The sequence below is a fragment of the Onychomys torridus genome, chromosome 1 (assembly GCF_903995425.1).
Source record: "Onychomys torridus chromosome 1, mOncTor1.1, whole genome shotgun sequence".
Taxonomy (NCBI): Eukaryota; Metazoa; Chordata; class Mammalia; order Rodentia; family Cricetidae; genus Onychomys; species Onychomys torridus.
In genome coordinates, this window is record NC_050443.1 from 180,363,907 (window position 1) to 180,386,697 (window position 22,791).

General features: G+C 43.6%; 2 protein-coding genes across 2 annotated transcripts in view; one reads left to right on the top strand and one right to left on the bottom strand.

Annotated features, from left to right (window-relative positions):
- Positions 1-14,893: 14,893 nt before the first annotated feature.
- On the top strand, positions 14,894-17,032 carry Nanos1 (nanos C2HC-type zinc finger 1). The gene has a single exon (XM_036174535.1). The coding sequence runs from the start codon at positions 15,245-15,247 to the stop codon at positions 16,064-16,066; it is 822 nt and encodes a 273-aa protein (XP_036030428.1). The 5' UTR covers positions 14,894-15,244; the 3' UTR covers positions 16,067-17,032.
- A 2,979-nt stretch (positions 17,033-20,011) lies between these two features.
- Positions 20,012-22,791, bottom strand: part of Eif3a (eukaryotic translation initiation factor 3 subunit A) — a 31,709-nt gene continuing 28,929 nt past the window's right edge. The window contains exons 21-22 of the mRNA XM_036174525.1: positions 22,247-22,446; positions 20,012-21,192 (exon numbers count right to left, since the gene is read on the bottom strand). Of these exons, the coding sequence (XP_036030418.1) occupies positions 20,969-21,192; positions 22,247-22,446 (424 nt within the window). The 3' untranslated portion in view covers positions 20,012-20,968. The remainder of the gene's footprint in view (positions 21,193-22,246; positions 22,447-22,791) is intronic.

Consider the following 22,791-nt stretch of genomic DNA (forward strand, 5'->3'; position numbering starts at 1 on the left):
CTAATTGAGCTTTTACCCACAAAGCAATCTCACTGGCCCTTCTTTTCTGTATATTTTATAAAAAGTTTTATATCCTTGGTGCCTTGAAGCAAATTTTTTTTCTGAATCTCATTAGTTTTGAAAGTATTGTCTACATTTATTCATTTATGCCCTCCAAGAATGGGCCTGCTGTGTTCATCAGTGTTACACCCATAGGTCACACAATATCATGCCTCTGGGGTATGAGAAAGGGGTAGCAGCCAGCAGCACCTAAAGCTTGTCTTTCTGAGAACATTTGTTGCCTGCAGCTTCAAGCCTTAAGCCCACATTCTGGGTACCACACAAAGTGTTACAACTTTATTCAAATCATCATCAAGACAATCCTGCTAAGATATATATTTCCCCATCCAAAACCAGTGCTGCACACTTTCTCTACTAAAATGGCTAATAAAATGTAATCTTTTGATGTTAATATTCAAATGAAAACAAACATGTGATTTTAAAATATTTATAAAGAAACCAGATAAAAATGCTTGTTACAAATGTGTAGAAAGTGAGGGTTAACAGGCTTATAGAAAGCAGCTTCCTCTTCTGCTTAAAGAAGTTCAGCCAGGTGTGGTGGCCATGCTTTTACTTTAATCTCAGCACTCAGGAGGCAGACGCAGGTGATCTCATATGAGGTTGAGACCAGCCTCGTCTTCAGGGTGATCAGCCAGGGCTACACAGTGAGAGCCTGTCTCAAATAAAACAAAACACGGCCAATGGAGCCACCTGTTCAAGGCAGCAACAAATCCTGCATTACTGTGGCCTCCTTCTCAGCCTCCCACAGACAGCCTTATCTGTGGGGTCATACCCCGAGAAAAGTGGCCACAGCTGGGCTCATTTGAGTAGATCCCAACATGGAGAGAGTGCTGAAGGATGCAATGATTTTGCAGGTGTGTGTGATTATCTGAAAATTATTCCATTTTCCTTTAGTCTTTTTCTAGAAGTGAAAGACTTCCACAGGTCAAATTCAAATCTCTGAAACTGGGTTCTCATTACTTCATGTGAAACCAAGCTGAAATGGAGACCCCTCTGTAGCAGGAATATTAAATGGTCTTATTAATAAAATCAAACCTGAGGCCAGTTGTTGGGGTGAACACTGGAAGATCAGAGAAGCAGAACAAGCCACAGCTACCTCACCAGTTCCTCAGCTGATCCTGTTTCCTCAGACTGGAAGCCTCTGTGTTCTCATCCAAATGAATCTCAGCTGAACTGTGCTGCTCCAAAGCCTAAAAGCTTAACCAGACAAATGCTTCTAGTTTCTGGCCCTCACGCCTTATATACCTTTCTGCTTTCTATCATCACTCCCTGGGATTAAAGCCATGAGTCACCATGCTTGGCTGTATCCTTGAACAGATGGATTTCTGCCTCTGGAATGCTAGGATTAAGGCGTGTGCTACCACTGCCTATCCTCATGTTTAATATTGTGACTGTTCTGTCTCTGACCCCAGATAAGTTTATTAGGGTGCACAATATTCTGGGGAACACAATACCACCACACCTCTCAGCACAGCCAACTCTGTGTCTTCTCTTTTCTCTACAGTGCTAGGTACTGACTACAAGGCCTGTGCCCACTGGTTAAGTGCTCGCAGCCCAGCCCTTTGAAGGTGTCCTCTGATCCTGGGATTTTCAGCCTTCTATTTGTTCCCACACTCCATTCTGCAGCCCCCAGACTTCATCACCCAACAGACATTTGTTAGAAGATACTCAAAAGCCAGATTGGTACCAAGAGTCCCTCCTGCCAAAGGTCCCAACAAGGAGCATCAGCTCTACCTGTGACAACCAGGTAGCAAGGGCAAAGTCCTTGAGGACTAAGAAAAGAAAGTGACCAGTTCTATTATGTATGTGAAAATAGGGGAAGTTACTGGGATCATTTAAGCTGAGCTTTAAAAGGCAACAAGGGAGCTGGGTGGTGGTGGCACACACCTTTAATCTCAGCATTTGGGAGGCAGAGGCAGGCATATCTCTGAGTTTGAGGCCAGCTTGGTCTACAGAGTGAGTTCCAGGATAGCCAGAGCTATGCAGAGAAACCCTATTTTGAAAAGCCAAATAAAAATAAAATAAAATAAAAGGCCACAAGGAGGAAGGGAAGAATATTTATAGCAACTGAAACAGTTTGTGTGAAGGCAAAAATATGTGAGTGTGCACAATGGACAGACGATAGGGGGAGATACAACACCCTTTTAGTATCCAACCACTATCATGGTCCTAGCAGGACCAGAAAAGGGCACAGGAATCCATTGGAATGGAAGCTTACTCCAAAGAGCCTCAGTCCTTCCTTAAGATTCAGAAACTCAAGATTCTGAAGCCCCAAGCAAGGTTCACCAAAAAGGACAGACATTCCTATAGTTGGAGTTTTCCTGGTCCTGCCTGCCCTTGGTCAGTATGCTCCTGGCAGCACCGATTTACTTCAGAGAGGAGGATGGGCATCAAAGACACTCCATATAAAGTTTATCTTCACTTTGGCAAAAATCGCCATTTGGACAAAAAACCGTTCTTGCCTAAACTGCTTGATCGACTAGACATACAGGACCCATGGAAAGGTGGCCACTAAACTTTGCTTGACAAAATGGTCCTTCAGGTTCCTGCTTCACAGAGAAAACTGCCAGACATTCTACAGGATACAAAAAACAAAACAAAACAACAACAAAAAACCCAAACAAACAAACAAACAAAAAAACTAAGAGATTCCAGACCCGTGGGCTAAAGACAGATGCCCCAACTTTACAAAAAAACATTAGGTGACTGTCCAGGCTGCCAGCTGTCTCTGTCTACCCTACAAGACTCCTGAAAGTTACTTACATCCTTCTCCCATTTCTCAGGTAATATTATATCCTTCTGAGGTCTTTGATGTAGTTAAAGATTACGTGTCTAGGGCTGGAGAGATGGCTCAGAGGTTAAGAGCCCTGGCTGCTCTTCCAGAGGTCCTGAGTTCAATTCCCAGCAACCACATGGTGGCTCACAACCATTTGTAATGAGATCTGGTGCCCGCTTCTGGCCTGCAGGGGTATGTGCAGATAGAACACTGTATACATAATAAATAAATAAATATTTTTTTAAAAAGATTACCTGTCTATTTGAAATATATCTATGTATACCTAGAAAACTTAACATGACTATAAGTTTGACTATCATAGAAGACTAATTGATTTGTATTTTTAATTATCCATTACTATCTAAATGAGTTATATAAACACAATACCTCAAATTAGAATAGAAATATATATACAGTATAACAAAATTAAGTTTAAACTTGTATCAATAAACTAAAATCCATAGCAATGTAAAACGTTTTTAACAAATTGTTACTCTTTAAAAGTAGGTTCATTATGCCTGGGGATTTAGCTCAGTGGTAGAGTGCTTGCCTAGCAAGTGCAAGGCCCTGGGTTTGGTCCTCAGCTCCAGCAAGAAAAAAAAAATAGGTTCATTAATCTACCCTTTTATCCTACCATATCTATATCACATACTCTAAAATTTGGGGCTAGCTGAGAAAGCTGCACCTACAGACTTAATAACCCACCATGCACACACTGTGTTTGTATAGCTCAGCTGAGCCCCTGGCCAAACAGCTAAAAATAGGCTTAGGGTAGATTTCCAGACAAGACTATGACTCAGTCAAACCCAAAAGATTCAAAGATTGGCATGGTGGTGAAAACAAAAATATCAACCAGCTTCTCTGGGTTGCATAGCACTGTGCTCCATCAGCAAGAGATTTTTTTTTCCACTGAGCACCAGCCAGTCCTATCAAGAGATGGGGCACTTGTCAGCACCCCTTAAATAAACTATGACCCATCTTTACACCAGCAGAAGAATGTGGTAGTTCTATTTATACAGATCTGGAAAGATTCTAAGACATGTAACAAAATAGGGAAAATTATAGTATATTTTATTGTAGTATATAGCTGAGTAAGGAATATAAACTACAGTAAACTAAAAAAGAATCTATGCGTGTATGTGTCTTAGTTAGGGTTTCTATTGCTGTGAAGAGATACTATAACCCCAGCAACTCTTATAAATAAAAAACATTTAATTGGGATGACTTACATTTTCAGAGGTTTAGTCTATTGTCATCATGGTGGGACATGGTGGCATGCAGGCAGACATGGTGCTGGAAAAGGAGCCAAGAGTCCTATATCTTTGATCCACAGGCAACAGGAAGTGAACTGAGGTACTGGGCATGACTTGAACATATATGAGACCTCAAAGCCCACCTACACACTTCCTCCAACAAAGCTATACCCATTCCAACAAAGCCACACCTCCTAATAGTGCTGCTCCCTATGAGCTTATGGGGGCCAACTACATTCAAAGTACCACAATCTGCACCTCTGTGAGTATATAAATGTTTGTAAAAGCTCCAACCCCATGCAGTGGCATTAACCCACTAAAGGCTCTGTGAGGTCAGCTTACTTGACCACATGGTCCATACATTAAAGAATTGGAATATAATAACAATTTCTGGGATTTATGTAGCATTTTTAAACAGTGAGATGATACACATGAATTCATTCATAACAAACATGAATGTGTGACTGCTGTGGACTTGGTTCCATCTCCAGCCCAGGAGATGAGTGATGAAACCTTACCAATAAAGTCCCTGCCCTTCATATCTCTGTGAGTTCCTGGGCCAGCCTGGTTTACATTGTGAGACCCTGTCTCTAAATAAATAAATAAATAAATAAATAAATAAATAAATAAATAAATAAATAAGTCCCTGCCCTTCTTCTACATTAATTGTCCCAGTTTTGATGACAAGGGATTAAGCCCGGCTTATAAACACTGGGCTTACCTGCCTTGGGAGACACCATTGCCCTTGGTGAGTTGGAGTTGGAGGGATCCCATCACCCTTCAATGGCAACCACCTGCTCCCCTATTAACCCTAGGGTGAGGGTATGCTTGCATTTTTCCCCAGGATACCACCACACCAATATGGATACCCTCCAGAGATGTGCATCTGGCAACAGATCAAGAGACACTGGCCAAAGAAGAAGCTTCAGGGGACTAATGTATTATTTGCTCTGCTACTGCAGCATTAGTAAAGATCATGTCATTATTGGCATGTGACTGTAGATGTCAAGCAATTGCCTCACAAGATTGCTAATGCATCACCCAGAAAGACTTTGATTGGCACATTTCATATAAATACGACTACAGTACTATCCATGTCCTTGAGAGTGAATTTTTGACTAATCCTTCTCCTGTTCAAATGTCTTTTACAACAGGTTCACCAACAGAAGGCAGCCACAAAGACAACCCTACAGGTTTTATTGGCTCTCAGACACCTAGATCAAAGTCCTCCTAAAAGATAATGCACACATGGCTCACTGAGATACAGAAGACTACTGCCTAAAACCCACCACCTGGATAGTGCTCCAGGATTGATGCTGGTAGTCAAAGACGGGTAAGAGATTGTTTGGCAAGCCCACCTAACTCAGGCACAGTCCATTATGCTGAGCTCTCCTGAGATGGGATCAACAAGGTTAGGGCAACATACCCTAGCTCCCACTGAGCATGTCCCATAAAATAATAAAAAGGGGTGGATATGTGGGATGACTCACCATTAACAGATCTGAGGGCTACCCAACCCAAACCAGTAATAAGATACATTCTGAGAGCCAACCTGGGTCTGCCTAAGGGCCTTAGCAACAGCAGCTGAGACATGATCTGGAGGTGACCTGGACCAATGAGAGGCAGCCATATCACACCAGCAGATGCATATTCATCAGACCTTTCTCCCAGGGTAGGGTGGAGGGTATATAAGGCTTGCCTCTTCCTGAATAAACTGAGCTTGTTGTTTTGACATTCTTCCAGAGTCTGTGTCATTGACTCTGTGCTTACTTGGCCCCCCTCCCCAAAATGGAACAACAGCACAGGACCCTGCTACATTCTCCAATGAGGAGAACATTTATAATTTTATTTTGACAGGATTAGTTGCCGTTGAAGGGGTTCCTCCAATGAAATCTTCTCTGTGGTCTGATTTGGTGATTCTTCTGAGCAAATAAGACAGCTTTCTCTTCCAGCTCTTTTCTGCATCTCTTCATGTTCATGTCCTCAGAGCTCAGCTCTCCATCTGCAATTTCTACACCACAACTTTTGCAATCATGACCACCACCCCTAGGTCCCATGCCAGCAAGAGCCCAGTTGCTACAAAGGTGACAGGGCACATTGGGAAGAAGGCTTGTTGATTACAGAAGACACTTAAGACCCATGTTTCCAGGTGAAAAAATGTTAGAACAAATGCAGTATAACTTATAGTCACAGTGAATGTATTTCTTTGATGATGACTAATGTACTAGGAAGAAAGAGATTTTTATTTATCTGTCTTTGCTTTTTGTTTCACATGGGCCAATGTCTATGTTTTTTTATCAATTAATGTGAAGTAGTAGCCTACAGAGTGCTTGTGATGTTGGGGGAGGCAGTTTAGATGTCTCTGAGGAAAATAAAAGATAAGAATTTCTTGTGTTCATAACATGGACTATTATTTGATTTTACTTTAATTATTTAATTAATTTATTTTAATTCCTTCCAAAAGGAATTCTGAACACTGACACTAAATTATAGACACAAAGGATGAATGAGACCCCCAAACAGCATCCCTACTCTCACACTTGGTTAGCTCACTTCAGTCCTTTCCCCCTGAATATTGGGGCACATGGGATCTGACCTCAGGTCATTTGGAAAAGCAGTACACACTCTTAGTCACTGAGCCAGCTCTCTACCCATCTCAATTTATTTTAAGTGATGGGCTCTCACTATATCCTCCTAGGATAGCCCCAAACTCCTAGCCTCATATGTTCATCCCTGTCTCAGCCTCCTAAGTAGCTGGGACTACAGGTCGATACCCCATACCCAGAAAAACTTTATTATTAAAGCTCCAAAAACTATCATAGAAATTAAAAAGCCAGGAATAGCCAGGATGTGGTGGCATACACCTTTAATCTCAACATACAGGAGGCAGAAGAAGGTGGGTTTCTGAGTTTGAGACCTGCCTGGTCTATACAGTGAGTTCCATAGCTACACAGAGAAACTCTGTCTCAAAAAAGCAAAACAAAACAAAAAGCCAGGCATGGTAATAACTCTGTAATCCCAAGATTACAAGAACTGGAGGCAGAGGGATCAGATGTTAAATGTTATCCTCAGCTATACACCCAGCCTGAACAACATGAGGCCCTGTCTTAAAACAAAGGAAAGACGGAAGGAAGGAACCAATCAAACAACCAACCAACCAACCAACCATTAAGAGGCAACTAAACCACTGCCTTCAATCTCTCTCCCAGTCCAATACCATCCCCAGGCTCCCAACAGAGCACTATTCTACATCTTATTGTCTTTCACTTATTCTTTGTTTATGTGCACATATGTACAGAGGCCGGAGGACAAGCTCAGGTGTTTTCTCTCAAGACAGTGTATTTCATTAGCCTGAAGCTTACCAATTCAGCTAGACTGGCCAGCCAAAGAAGCTACAAGCATGTGCCACCACATCCAGAGTTGTCTTGTTTCTGGGGTGTGTGTGTGTGTGTGTGTGTGTGTGTGTGCGTGTGTGTGTGTGTGTGTGTGTGTGTGTGTTAATATGGGTCCTGAGGATGGAACTCAGGTCCTTGCACTCTCAAAGCATTCTACTGTTCTGTTAACTGTTATCTACCCAACAACCCACTCCTTTATTCTTCTCTAGAGTTGTACTATATGTGTTTGTCATTAAATAGCACTTTGTCTTGTGTTTTTAGTGTTAAAAGAACATTTTTCCCTGGGTGTGATGACACACCTCTTTAATCCCAGTACTTGGGAGAGAGAGGCAAGCACATCTCTGTGAGTTCTAGGCTAGTCTGGTGTACATAGCAAGTTCCAGGCCCACCAGGGCTACATAGTAAGACCCAGTCTCAAAACAAAGAAAAAAGTCAGGGCAGTGGTGGCCCATTCCTTTCCCAGCACTTGGGAGGCAGAGGCAAATGGATCTCTGAGCTACAGCCTGGTCTACAGAGTGAGTTCCAGGACAGCCAGAGCTGCACAGGGAAATCCCTGTCTTGGAAAACCAAAAAAGAAAAGAAAAGAAAAGAAAAGAAAAGAAAAGAAAAGAAAAGAAAAGAAAAGAAAAGAAAGAAAGAAAGAAAGAAAGAAAGAAAGAAAGAAAGAAAGACGAGAAAGAAAGAGAAAGAAGAGAGAAAGAAGAGAGAGAGAGAAAGAAAGAAAGAGAGAAAGAGAGAGGAGAGAAGAGAGAAAGAGAGAAAGAAAGAAAGAGAGAAAGAGAGAAAGAGAGAAAGAGAGAAAGAGAGAAAGAAAGAAAGAGAGAAAGAAAGAAAGAAAGAAAGAGAGAAAGAAAGAAAGAAAAGAGAGAAAGAAAGAGAGAGAGAGAAAGAAAGAGAGAGAGAGAAAGAAAGAAAGAGAGAGAGAGAGAAAGAAGGAAAGAAGGAAGGAAGGAAGGAAGGAAGAAAGAAAGAAAGGAAAGGAAAGAGAAAGAGAAAAAAATGTATGTAACTATGAGAAATGCTTACTCACTTAAACCCAATATTCATGGGACAAACAAGCATTCAAACTGCATTTACACAGATCTGCTTTTGACTGGAGACTGGAGGTCCTCTCTAACACAGAATATGATGTTCCGGTTTTGTTCTGTCCCCTCCTGCCACAGCGTGTTACTGCCTAGCTCCCACACCCCTAGTGAAATCCCAGAAGTCCCCAGAAACACCTCAGTGATATCTGAAGGGGCAAAAGGGATACAGGAGACAGGACCTGTGGAGTAAGAAAGATACGGTGCGAGGCTCAGACCTGTGCTTATCGGTAGATAGGTCTGAAGCAGGAGGGAAATTAAAGCCTCCAGGCTCCATGGGCTGCAGCAAGTGAAGTGCCAAGTGCTCAGAGTGGTGAAATCATTCCCATCAGCTGGGAGACTGTATCCAAGGTAGGAAGCAAGAGAAGAGATGCCCTGATTTGATTATCCTGCTTCCCTTCCAGCACTTGTCCACATACACTGAATCCTGATACAGTATAAGGCAAGGTGACCCAGACCCTTAATCCCATCACTCAGGTGGTGGAGGTAGGAGGCTCCTGATTAGAGGACCAGCCTTGGCTGCATACACATCGAGTTCCAGGCCAACCTGAGCTGCATAGTTAGACTTTAACTCAAATAGAGAAAAAGAAAGGAAAAAAGGGAGGGATGGAGAGGGGGAGGAAGAAGGGGAGGGAGAGTGGAAATTGACAAAGGTGTCACCTCTGTCTGGCCAGAACAAAGCATACCTTTTTGACAGGAGACAAATACATTTTCATATGACCACAAAATTCCAGTAGAGAAATAAAGCCAGCTGTAAGTAAGAGGACCCAACTCCAAGCACCCCAACCACAAAGACATTTAATTAAATCATGTAACAAGTCACCAACAAAAATGTAACCACAGCTTTTTTTAAAATAAGCATTTCCAGTAACCCACCACTGTCCCAGCTTTATCCTGAAGCCTTATTACCTAAGGGCCACTCCAGCTCCATAATCTGAGCTGAGGAATGGATTTTCTGGTACACAATGAATCGTTGGCTTTTGGTTATATGAATTTTTTTGAGAATTTCATGTGAGTGCAGGTACCATGCCTAGCTTATTCATTATTGTTGTTACATATATACATAAAAATTTATAAGTGTAACCTGCTGATGCCCTTTAGTGTGGCTCCTATGTGTTTTAGAACTGACACTTGGGATTTGTGGTGATCCACTGTGTACCCTAATAAGCTTATCTGAGGATCAGAGGACAGAGCCAGCCACTAGATTAGACATAGAGGCCAGACAGTGGTGACACACACTCTTAATATCTGGCTCTGGGTTTTCTATTAATAAGACCTTTTAAGATTCTTGTTACAAGGGTTGGATAATCTATTGGGCTCACTCTTGCCTGGAAAAGACTTTGTCTCTCAGCAACCATTAATTATCTGTAGTTCATCTAGGGATGGGACACTGTGAGATTTTCCCCATTCACATTGGCATGTTAACTGGTGTTGTTCAGGTCTAATTTAAGCAACCACACTGTTAAGATTTCATGGACACAGCTTCCAGTTATATACAGAAGACACTGACATCCTGGTCTTCTGCCCCTTATAATAATCTTCTGTCCTCTCTTCTGCAATGTTCCCTAGGCCTTAGTTGTAAGAGTTTTGTCTTAAGAAAGGAGAAAACTCCTTCCCAAGAACCTTCTAACAGATATCTGCTAACATCTCAAATTCAAGGGCTATGACTGGATCACCAGCCTTCTCACTCAGTGGGAACCATCACAGAAGAGACTGCCAAGATACTCTACAGGACACAGAGAAAAGCAACTGAAAGACTCTAGGTCTGTAGGCTGGAGAATGAATGCCCCAACGTTGCAGAACTTTGGGTAACTGTCCAGGTAGCCAGCTGTCTTTGTCATTTCCAGAACTTTTTGGAAATTGCTTACAATGTTCTTCCTGTTTACTTAGATAATATTATATCTTTCTGAGGGCTTTGGTGTAGTTGAAGACTAGATAGTTATAATTTTCCTTGGTTATGATAAAAGATAAATTAGATATGAAACTTTAGACTCATAAATATAGGATAGAATATTTTTAATTTTACAAAATACAAATAGAGTAGGTATTATAACTAATTCTTACTTGATAACTATTATATGTAATTTTACTATGTTAAAGTTAAAACCTTCCTTTTTGTTTAGACAGAAAAAGGGAAATGCTGTGGGATAATGCTTTTATACACTGGTTTAATAAAATGCTGATTGGCTAGTAGCCAGGCAGGAAGTATAGGCAGGGCAAGCAGACTGAAGGAATGCTGGGAAGAGGAAAACCAGAGTCAGGAGTCGCCAGCCAGATATAGAGAAAGCAAGATGTGAATGTCTAACTTAGAAAAGGTGCCAAGCCACGTGGCTAAACATAAATAAGAATTATGGGTTAATTTAAGTGTAAGAGCTAGTCAGTAATAAGTTTGAGCTAATGGCCAAGCAGTTTTAATTAATATAAGCTTCTGAGTGATTATTTTATAAGCAGCTGCGGGGTCCTTGGTGCTGGGTGAATACAGAAAAACCTTCAGCTACAGTGAGATATCTCTGCTTGCTCTAGACCTATCACAAGTTACAAGGTAAGGATTTGACACAGGATTAGGAAAGCAGGGCAGGGTGTCTGCCATTTTCCCTGAGGATCCCCTTCAAGGTTCACAGGAAGGAAATGAGGCCCAGAGATCTTAAGTCCCTCACCCAAAGTCCCATGTGTCTTCAAAAACGCCACCAGAGCCTAGTAAAGCCACTTCACACAGGAGTGTCTCCAAAGGACAAGAGCATTAACCCAAAACTTAGCCAGAGGTATGGCATGGACAAGGTCAAGGTCCTTCAAACAGACTCTTCCAGTGCCTCTCACCGGGCCTGCCTACAAAGCCCACATCAGGGAAAAGCACTTTGAGACACTCACCAAAGCTTGCCAAGCAGGCTAGTGAGAACCCACTGCCCAACAAACTATCTCTAGGTTCCTGGTACCTGGCCAAACTGCCTCATTACCCAGAGCTGAACTCATGCTTCTGGGGAGGTCATGTTTTAATCCACCCACAGTCTGTGTGCAGCCTCTCGTGGCTCAGGTCTGCTATCAGCAAAGGAAACAGCCAGGCTAGGAATGTGTGGAGGCAGGAACACAGCACAAGCAACACACCCCATGCCCACCCTGCCCTCCACAGCCTTCTTCTAGCCAGCCAAGCACACTTCAGAAGGAAGCTGAAATGAGGTCCATGTCCACTTCTTGCCTCCAGTGGCAAGTATATTTTATTTAAAAAAAAAAAAAACAAAAAAACTTTCACACTGGCTATTTCTATCTGCTGTGTTCAGACTCTTGGAGAGTGAACAACAGGCAATTTTAACTTCATGGTAGGTACTGGAATACGTCTGTTGTCAGTTATGCCTCAGAGGGAGGGAGGGGGGCATGAGCTGGAGAATTCATGGCCAGGTTAAGGCTCATGTTCAGTGACAAAAAGTGAATGTTTATTTAGCCCAGACCTGGAACAGCCACCCTCTCTGGAGTTCCCACTAACAGCAAAAACTCCCTTTGTATGGAAGCCATGTATGCACCCAAGGACATTTAAAAGCCTTCATGATCTTACTTACAGACTTTCTGGGTCAAACACCTACTTAACACTTGAGAGTGAGTGAGAGTGGCAGTGGGAATTAGCAGCATATGTAGTTGTGCCCCTGATACACATGTGCCCTCTGTTACCTTCCAGGACCTCTCTGTACCATCACCCACACCATCAGGTTGCAAGAACTAGACAATGCATTTGATCTCATTCATGCAAACATTTTATTCTTGGGCTGTGGAGATGGCTCAGCAGGTAAAAGCACCTGCCATTCAAGCCTGACAGTCAAGGTTCAATCCCACACAAAGGTGAAGAGACCCCACTCCCGAAAGGTGTCCTCTGACCTCCACACTCATACTGCAGTGTGTCATGTGCGCTTCCTCTCTCTCACACACACTCACACACACACATACACACACACAGAGTGAGGGGGCAGAGTGAGCACACAAAAACACAATAAAGATTTTTTTAAGCTTTATTCTCACTCAATCTCAGGGACTAAGAAATGCGGAGAGAGGTAAATGACCTGTTTCCTGTTTGCACCCCTCCCCCGCTCCAGCCTCACCCAGAGGAAGCTGACATAGTAACCAGGTTTAAACTTTGCTTGCTGAAGTGTTTTTCCAAATAGGACTCCCTTTCTTCAGAGCTTGAAAGTATGCAGGCAGCATAGACACACATACAGAGTGGATCTACCATTTATAGAATAATAATCTTCATACCACTCTGGGGTCCACTGTGCTTTTGGTAAGAGCTCAAGTTCAGTGTCAGCAAACCTGCCAGGCATCTGTGGGAGACCCACGGCACTCAAGCTCTTCTGTTTATTTTTGGTGGGAGAGAGGAGGAAATAAAAGGTGACTTTGAACCTGAGTGCCAACACAAACTTTAAAAAGGAACGACATTGCCAAGTGCAGAGTATTCCTGCCTATCTTCAGGTCTCTACCAAAGGTTGGAAGCTAGGGCATGAGAAGGAACATGAAACACATGTCTTCAAGTCCTAACTCAGCAGATGACCAAAACATGTCCCTTTCTCTTGTTCGCTTTATTTTTTGAGACAGAGTCTCTCTGTGTAACAGTTCTGGCTGTCCTGGAACTTGCTTTGTAGACCAGGCCGGCCTCAATCTCAGAGACCTGCCTACCTCTGCCTCCCAAGTGCTGGTATTAAAGGCATGCACCACCACTGCCCAGCTCAAGTGTCCCATTCTTGCTTCAGGTCCTGACCCTGTACCTCTAGTGTGCTCTGTATAGCTCCCTGCAGTCAGGCTCTCAAGCAAAGCCACATCATTCCAACTCACTTCTTTCCAACTATCCACTGATGCTAACACTATCTTAGACTCAAATACCTTCTGTGCTGTGGTGTTTGGGGAGGTCACCTAGCCAGAAGTAATGAGGCCGGACTCCTAATTCTGACTGTCACATAGTCACTGTTTGACCATCAAGAACTCTATCTCTTCTTAGGGTCTCATTTTCTTTACCCATAAAGACTAGATTACAGGCTGGAGAGATGGCTCAGAGGTTAAGAACACTGACTGGTCTTCCAGAGGACTGGAGTTCAATTCCCAGCAACCACATGGTGGCTCACAACCATCTGTAATGAGATCTAGTGCCCTCTTCTGGCCTGTAGACATACATGCATACATAATAAATAAATATTTTTTTTTTTAAAGACTAGATTAGATGATCCCAAAGATTCCTCTCATGGCTGGCCTACTTCACCCACACATTCATTCTAACATTAATCCAAGCCAGAACCAAGCTCTGAGCATCCTGCACCAGGCACAGTATGTCATGTGACTGTGGCCTGCCACATAAAGAAAGCTGATAGCATTAGGGATCCTATCTCCTTGCTTCCATGGACACTGTATGGTGCAGAGTGGGAAAAACAAAACCAGCTCTACCACCTGCCTAACCAACAAAGAGAAGATGTTTTTCTATTCCCTCATCCTAGGTCACATCCTAGAAGAGTCCTCGGGGCACTTTCGAAGTTTCAAGTTATTTTTTGAGGTTTTTGGTGTTTGCATTTTAAGTTGCCACTTTTCCAGGGAAGGGTAAGACTACCTCTTTCCCTCCTAATAAGTCCTTTATTCTCCTGGGTTTTGCACAAAAGAGAGAGAGAGAGAGAGAGAGAGAGAGAATGTTACTCGTTTCAAAGCATTAAATATGCTGTTTTTCAAGTTGCACGGGCTCTAGATTTCAATATAAGGCCCCAGAAGATGAGCTTCAAGCAAACAGACCCATAGAGAGAATTTCTGGCCCATTCCTCGATACCACCTAAGTAAACACCACCCCCAGTTTATGAACACCTGTTGGACCTGCTATGACTCTCCAACCATTTATAACCGTGAGCTTCCTCCCTGAGCCTCAAAGTTTGTGGGAGGATTTCACCCTGTGTAAAGAGCTCCAGAGCGCTGTGCCAACCAAAGTCACTGGGTCTGTGTAGTTGGGTGTTGATAGGAGACAGCTCCTAGTTCTGTCTCCCACAGCTTTTCTTGCTGACGACTTGAAAGGCAAGGGGAAATGGTGGTCTCAGACCGTAACCCCCTCCCCCCAGCTCCCGGTCCAGCCAACGCTGCAGGTGGATACTTGCATCCCAGTGATTCCATCACGGCCTGAGCCCACAGCATCACTACCCGCAGGGGAAAACCCAAGTCTCCAAGCTCAGGCGAAGGCTAGCCCCAGGCCCCGCCCCTCCTGGCCCCTCTCTGCGCAGCTATCCCTCACCCCTCTACACACACACCGCCGCCCGCCCCCTCCCTGGCTGCCACCAATCAGCGTCCCGAGCGGCGCTAGCGGAGTCAGGTCGGCAGCCAGTGAGCGCCAGGGCCCGAGGCGGCGCCTCACCCGCCCCCTCGCAGGATGCCAGGCACCCCGCAGCTGGCGAGGTGGGCGCAGCGCGCGGGGCGCGGGAGGCGCGCGGGGTTGGAGAGGAGCGCGTGCCCGCCTCCGCTCCGCCTCCGTCCGGGGACGCGGGTGCGGTGGCCCCGGCGGAGGATCTCAGGGGGCAGGGCAAAGACAGCGAGGAGGGGCACCGGGGGAAGCGGGAGCGATAAAAGAAGGCAAGGCTGCCCCACCCCGAGGCAGGCCGGTGGGCAGTCTCTTGCGTCCCTTCCGTCCGGCCTGTGTCGGCGGCGGCGGGGAGGCGCGCGGCCCGCTGCCGGCCCATGGAGGCTTTCCCTTGGGCGCCACGCTCGCCCCGCCGCGCCCGCGCCCCCGCGCCTATGGCGCTCGTGCCCAGCGCCCGCTACATGAGCGCCCCGGGCCCGGTGCACCCGCAGCCCTTCAGCTCTTGGAACGACTACCTGGGGCTCGCCACGCTCATCACCAGGGCTGGAGACCGGGGCTCCCCGCCCTCCTCGTCCCACTGCTCCTCGCACGAAGGGTCCGGGCCCTTGGCGGCGGGACCCACGCTGGGGCCGCCGGACGACGAGGAAGACGACGATGGCGATGAGCCAGGGACCCGGGACCGCTACCTGGGGGGCGCGCTGGAACTGCGCGCGCTAGAGCTGTGCGCCGGCACCGCCGAGGCCGGGCTGCTGGAGGAGCGCTTCGCTTCGCTGAACCCATTCGCAGGGCGCGCCGCCGCGGCGGCGGTGCTGCTGAGCTGCGCGCCCGCCGCCTCCGCCGCCCCCACGGCCGAGGTGACGCCGCGCGAGGAGCCGGGCCCTGCGTGGGCGGCAGAGCATCGCCTGCACGCGGCCTCCGGGGCGGCCGCCGCACGTCTGCTGAAACCGGAGCTGCAGGTGTGTGTGTTCTGCCGGAACAACAAGGAGGCGGTGGCGCTCTACACCACACACATCCTCAAGGGTCCCGACGGCCGAGTGCTGTGCCCGGTCCTGCGCCGCTACACGTGCCCCCTTTGCGGTGCCAGCGGCGACAACGCACACACCATCAAGTATTGCCCGCTCTCCAAAGTGCCACCGCCCGCTGCCCGCCCGGCACCGCGCAGCACCAGGGACAGCCTGCCCAACAAGAAGCTACGCTAGGGCTGGGCTGCGGACACCTGAAGCCATGGTCACGCCTCCTTTCCCCTTTGGCTCAACTTAGGAAGTAGTCTTGGTTTTGCGGGAGCCGGCGGGGCGCAGCACTTTACAGTAGAGTGGGCTGGTCTCTGACGTTGAAATCTTGAATTTTGTCTCTAGTTTCTAAAGCGTGCATCCCGAATCGTTGAGAGCTGGGGTCTAAGTGTGGCGACTGAAGCGTTGTTTACTGTATACATTGGCCTATTTTAGGTGCGCATCAGTGTGAAACTGTCTCTGACTTTGGATGTTTCGTTTTGTGAATGGAGGCACTTTATTAGCTCTAGAGTATTTTTAATAGCCTCTGAACTTGAGTGTGCAAAACTAACCATTTTATGGGATGTTGGCAAATGTCTATTTTATTGTTTGATGCAATTTATTAATTTTTTAAGTTTGTCCTTAACTCTAATTGAAGGTAAAACAATTTAGTACACTTCCCAGTATGAATTTGAGAGAATGTTCCTCCTCATGTCTTGTTTCTGTCCTAGCTGGGAGGCTTAAAGGCACAATCTGTAGCAGGTAGAATAGTTCCTTAACCTTTTATGTATCAGATACTTTACTGAATTAGCAAGTAGCCCTCCCCACCCTTAAAATTAACTGTGCCAAGTCCTAATCATATCGTGTACATATTTGGAAATGGTGCTGTTTAAGACTTGTGTATTTATACAGTGTCAGTATATTAATACGTTAATCTACCCCTGTAAATCCTACCTAGCATTTTCTCAATGCACCATCCCCAGACCTGTCCAATTCTTTCTGATGCTGAGATCCAAGAGAGCAGTGTGAAATTGCTCATTATCAGACTTCCTAAATAGAAAACGGGAAACTATGAAGCAATAACCTGAAAGTTATTATTCCAGAAGGTTCTACTCTGGGCTGTCCTGCCTTCAGATATACAGGTGTGCCAGAATAAACACCATTTAAAGGCTCCAATAACTGGGGTTGGGTACAAGTATCATGATTTCCCTAGTGGTGGTTCCACTCTACTGGTCTGCTTCCAGAACCTAGTCTTCACGGAAATTTTCCTAATCCCTTACTTCCAATACTCAAGTAAATCCATCACATTGAATGCTGGACTATGGACACTGAATGATGGGACTATACTCAAGACAGAAGAGTCAAAATGGAGGTGAATTAAGATAAACTCAGACATAACACTAAATATTATCTGAAAATACCAGCCAAGAGTTTAAGTATATAAAACTTAGCAGTAGTTAGATTTAGCTCGAGTACTGGAAGTTAGACTGCCATTCATATTAAACAGCTAACTTCTACAATAAATGTAAAAATAACTGGATAGCTGTGTGCCCTATTGGTAAAAGGGAGGTGCATCATATAAATAACCATTATAGCCCCACAGAATTGGCAAGATTCCACTTGGCCTGGGTCCAAACTTAATAAAACCATGTAGTTCCTTGTTCTTTTGCTAGAAAATAAACCGTTTGGGGGTGCAGTTTTTCAAGTGAACATAAATTCACATTCTCTCCCCTAACTGGTCATGTTTTCCAAAGAAATGAGCATTCTCAAAGGGCAAACTCAAGTCATTTAGCTCTTTGAATTGTGGTAGTTCCACCAGATACATTCCAAGGCATGTGTGTGGTGCCAGCATGTGAGCAGAACCACTGATGACACATACCTAATGCCAACTTTTCTTTTCTGACATCTTACTAGAAATAGGGATTTTGAGTTTGCATCCCTGTTCTGTAGTATTAAGAGGGGTCCGGAAAATGTTCTCACCTTAGGTAGCTCTTATATTAACAGATGGGTATATAGATACCAGTAGTGTTTCTAAGCACAAAGACCGGAGTTCTATCCCTAGCATCTACATAAAAATATAGGAATGGTGGTATGCTTATAATCCCAGTGCTGGTGAGGCAGAGGCCAGCCTTGCTAAATAAATGAAAAACTCTACCTCCTAAATTAGGTGGGCTCATGAAGAATATCATCTGAGGCTGACCTCCATCTACATACATGCACATTTGAGCTGCAGTTTGGGGTAAGTTTTAAGTTAAAGGTAGCTATGGTCTCAACCACAGGGGCTGGCCAAGCAGTCTAACTCCAGATTCAAAGAAATATCTTGTCTTAGCATGCGCACGCGCGCACACACACACACACACACACACACACACACACACACAAGCTAACAAATACCGAAAGTCTACAATATAAACAAAATATTGCTTGTTTCCTAGAGTCCTAGAGGAAATAAATTTAGCCCCACCTGCCCCCCAAAAAAACTTGGAGCCAGGCATTGTGGTGTGCACCTTTAATCCTAACACTCCTGAGGCAGGGGGAGGCTAAGTAATCCTTGGAATGAGATATAACACTGCTCCCCAACCCCCACCCCCCACCCGCAATGAGATTATGTTAAAAATGCTTACAATAGAGACCCAAATTTGGGGCCAGGAATATAGCTCAATGGTAGAGCATTTGCCTAGAATGCACAAAACACTAGGATCGATACCCACCATTATTAAGGGCAAGAAAATTAAACTGAAATCCCAAAGTTTAATACAAAACTCTGACAAGGTTGGCTTCTAAGAATGCACTGTGTAGCTGGCTAAATGACAAAAGACGCAGCCCTGTAACAGCTTCTCCATGGGCAGAGGCACAGGCTGTGCTATGCTTTAGCCTGTCCAAACTTGTTACTCTAATGGCTTTTACTTTTTTTGTACTTAATTTTCCTAAAAAATCCTTTTCAGAAGTTAAATAGCTTTGATTAGAACTTTTGTTAGATATATTAAACCAAAACTATTTATTTCAAAAATCACCAGGAATGTATTTCAGGTTAATTTTTTTTTGTCTGAGCCTCTTTCTTGGTAAGAACATTCCCTCCAAAATAGTTTTTGAGAATGGGTCTCACCAGCCAAAGCTGACCTGGAAAATTCAGTATCCTTCTGCCTTACCCAACAAAGTTCTGAGATTACATGCCATGTGGTACTGATGGTTCTTGACTACATCCCACACATAGGTTCAAACCCCTTCCTGGTTGGCACTCTATGGACAAGTGTGACATAGATCTTCTGAAGATCCTCTCTACCTTTCAAGTACAGCTATAGAAGCTGTAAGGTTCCTTGTTTACAACTACAGAAGCCAGGGGGCTCACCTGGAGATCAGGTTTCCTTTAACCTGTTAAATATATTTTTTTTTTGGGGGGGGGGGCTCTGTGATAGTGGGATCCCATGAGCTAGACCACAAAGCAACATTATCAGATACTTCTGCCCCTATACTGTTGAGTTCTCTCCCAGAAAAACAAACAAACAAAACCACCGCAGAAAATGTCTGGAAACCTTGAAACCTGCTCCCCCACCATGTGCATTCATCTATATGTAGCTGATTCAAAGAATCACTTGTTAGGGATTATCTGTGGCATCACATTAGTGTTTGGCTCACTAGTAAATGCATACATAGCAGGTTACTGCCTCAAATATAACCAATGGTCTGTAAGTGCTTTTACTTGTTTTGACTAAATAATCCCTTCCATGTTTGAAATTCCAATCCTTGGCAACACCATACAAAAGCACCCTATTAAGTAGAAAAGCATCAGTACTCCCTCTTCTGGCCTGACAGCTATTTTAACAGTAGAAATTTTAAACCACTACCATAGTAATTTATAAAGCCTATACCCACTAAAAGTTTGTCACTAAAGTCCCCTACAACTCTGTTGTTGGTTTTTTGTTTGTTTTTCCTTTTGCCTAGTTTGTTTTTCCTTTTGCCTAATTCCAAATGAAACCCAAGGTGGTAACTTGACAGTATTTCCATGAATAACAAGGGTACTTCACAAACTTGCAAGCTGCTACCATTTGCTTTTTGTGTTACTGTTAATGATAAATTTTAACAGCACTGATAAAAATTCACAAAACCTCAATGGAATAAATGGAATATAGCACCATTAACAAATCAACACTAACACCAAGTATGTAAGTATTTTATTTATCACCGAAGAAAAAACACAGCAGCAAGTTCTGTGTTGGCTTCAATAAGACCAAGTGGTTACTCTTTAACACAGCTACTACACTCCAAAATTGAAGTCAACACAGTCATCACTACAAATTACTTGTTGAAATAATCTATTCTGAAGAAAGAAAATTAGGAAAAAGAATTTAAACAATTCCTCCAAACCACACATTTATAAATATTGTATTTAAAATGCTTGAAAGGCATGAATTAGTGGAAAAGCAGTTTTCTTTTTTTGGCAACAGAAGAAAAGAAACAGCAACAGTTTACCAAATGCTCTAGGAATCCAAAGCTGTGCTGTTCTGATCTGCTCTTGAGCAGTGTTGTCATGGTGACTACAGAAAGCTTTATACTCACCTCTGTCAAGTAAAGTCTACAGAAACCCCATTGCAACCAGTGTTTGTAATATCTACTACACTGATCAGAAGCTACAAACTGCCTAAATGTAGTTAATAGTAAATACCTAAGAAGGTATGTTCCCACTAATGATGGGAAGGCTGTCAGATCTGTTGGCTTAAAGGGTTTTCAAATATTTTAACAGAACCTTACCTTATTCCAAATTAATATCTGATATTTCAAAAATCAAAACAAAACAAAAAAAATCAATTGTATACCAAGATATAGGTGTTAACACCTGAAGGGTTCATTTTTATTTTTTAGGTTTTTTTAAACAAATGATTGATGAAATAATGCAACACCTTAAATTCCAGAAAATGGCATGGTTTTTCAACCTCCTGTGAATACAGTGCATGATCAATCTATTATATATGATTAATACAAGTTCATGCTTTTTGTGTTATGGTGAGACAACATTAAAGAATTCAATTTAGACTGGGTGAAGCACAAGTATAATAATCCTTGAATGGGATCAAACCTATGCAAGAGATAAGTCTGACTCCATCATCTTGGAACTTAACGTCGTACTGTGGTCCATCCATCTTCATCAGTTTCATTCTTAGTGCGACGAAGGGACTCCCTATCTTTCTCAGCTCTCCAGGATGCTTTCTCTTTCTCACCTTCTCGTTCTCTCTCTCTTTCTCTATCTCTTGAAAGAGTTGGGGGAGGAACACGACGAGGTAGATCCCGTTCTTCCGTCCGGTCATCTTTCCTGTCATCAGCTCGTCTCCAAGAGCTTGCTACAAAAGTTTTTAAAAAAATTTAAATGTTAAGCTTGAACTATTTTATTGATTCAAAATAATTAAGTGAAGCTAAAGAAATGCCTGCTTTAAACTACTAAGAAAACCAACAATGCAGAATCACACTAAAAGTCCACATTTTAATTATTTTGTGTCATTTCTGGCAAAAATCGTTGAACTTGCAGACATAATTGAAAAAACTGCCAACAGAAATCCTTGACCATGGAAATATCTTAATAGCTATAAACCAAACACAGAATAAAAAAATACCAGAATAAAAATGTCACACAGAAAGGACTTGACTTGAATTTTATCAAATGAGTCATAAAATGTGAGATTTTAAGTTATAGTTTTAATACTCTTCTGTTCCTGCCGAGCAAATTGTTAAAAGCATATAAGGAAAGCATTTAAGTACAACTGACATTATAACCTCACTCGAAGTACTTTAAAAAATTTTTTTTTCTGTGGCCAGGTGGTGATGGTACTTGCCTTTAATCCCAGCACTTGGGAGGCAGAGGCAGACAGATCCAAATTGGAGGCCAGCCTGGACTAGAGTGAGTTACGGGACAGCCAGGGCTACAAAGAGAAACCCTGTCTCAAAAACCCAAAAATAAATAGATATCATTTAAAAGATTGTTTATGTGTATACATTTATAGTTATGAGATCAGAAAACAACTTTCAAGGAGTTCTTTTTCTACCATGTGCATTTCCAGGACTGAAATCAAGTTGCCAAGCAAGAAAAAGCCTTTACTCACTGAGCCTTCTCACCAGCCCTAAAGTATCTCCATATTTAAACTTTTGTGTCCATACACTAAGACCATATGTAATTAATACTGTTTCTCCATTTTCATTATCAATTTCTGCTACTTACCATTTAGTCTACTGCTACACTTGCCTATATACATAAGCTTATATCACAACCTAACTACTAAGTACACTGAATTTACTCTTATTTTCAGTGTTCATATAAATAAATCTAAACGTTAACTATATAAAGCCCCAGTCCTGCCACAAAACTGTTCCCCAACATTCCAACACCCAAAACGTCTCTACCTTCTTCTCGCTCTGATCTGAGGGGAGGTCCTCTCCGATCTCTATCATCTCTTAAATCCCTTCTTTCTCTCAGGTCTCTCAGATCACGACGATCATCTCTTTCCCGACGACGGTCATCCCTGTCTCTATCATCACGGCGACTTGAATCTCTCCAGCTTGAAGATTCTTCTGCTGGTCCTCTTCTCCAGCCACCTTCATCCCTATAGCCATTTAAAGTAACAAGTTCAGTTCTTGATAGACTACATGGATAATAGTAACACACCAACCTGGTGGTGGAGGTGCACATCAGTTTGAGGCCAACGTGTGTGTGCATGCTTGCGTGCGTGTATGTGTGCGCGCGTGCAAACACCTCAATTCAATCTTGTATCTCAGGCACACAGCAAGCAAGGCACCTAGACTACCTCATCTGCAGCTACTTAAACAAGCAGTAGTAGACACCTGGACTGGTTCCTTTACCAGTTACGTGACCCGCAGGCAGCCAAGGCTAAGCCCTCCCTGCTGTAGAATATTATTTCAAGGTGTGTCACTTTTGTTTATGTTGCATT

Coding starts and splice junctions, on each gene's coding strand:
- Nanos1 (XM_036174535.1), top strand. CDS start 15,245: ATGGAGGCTTTCCCTTGGGCGCCACGCTCGCCCCGCCGCGCCCGCGCC.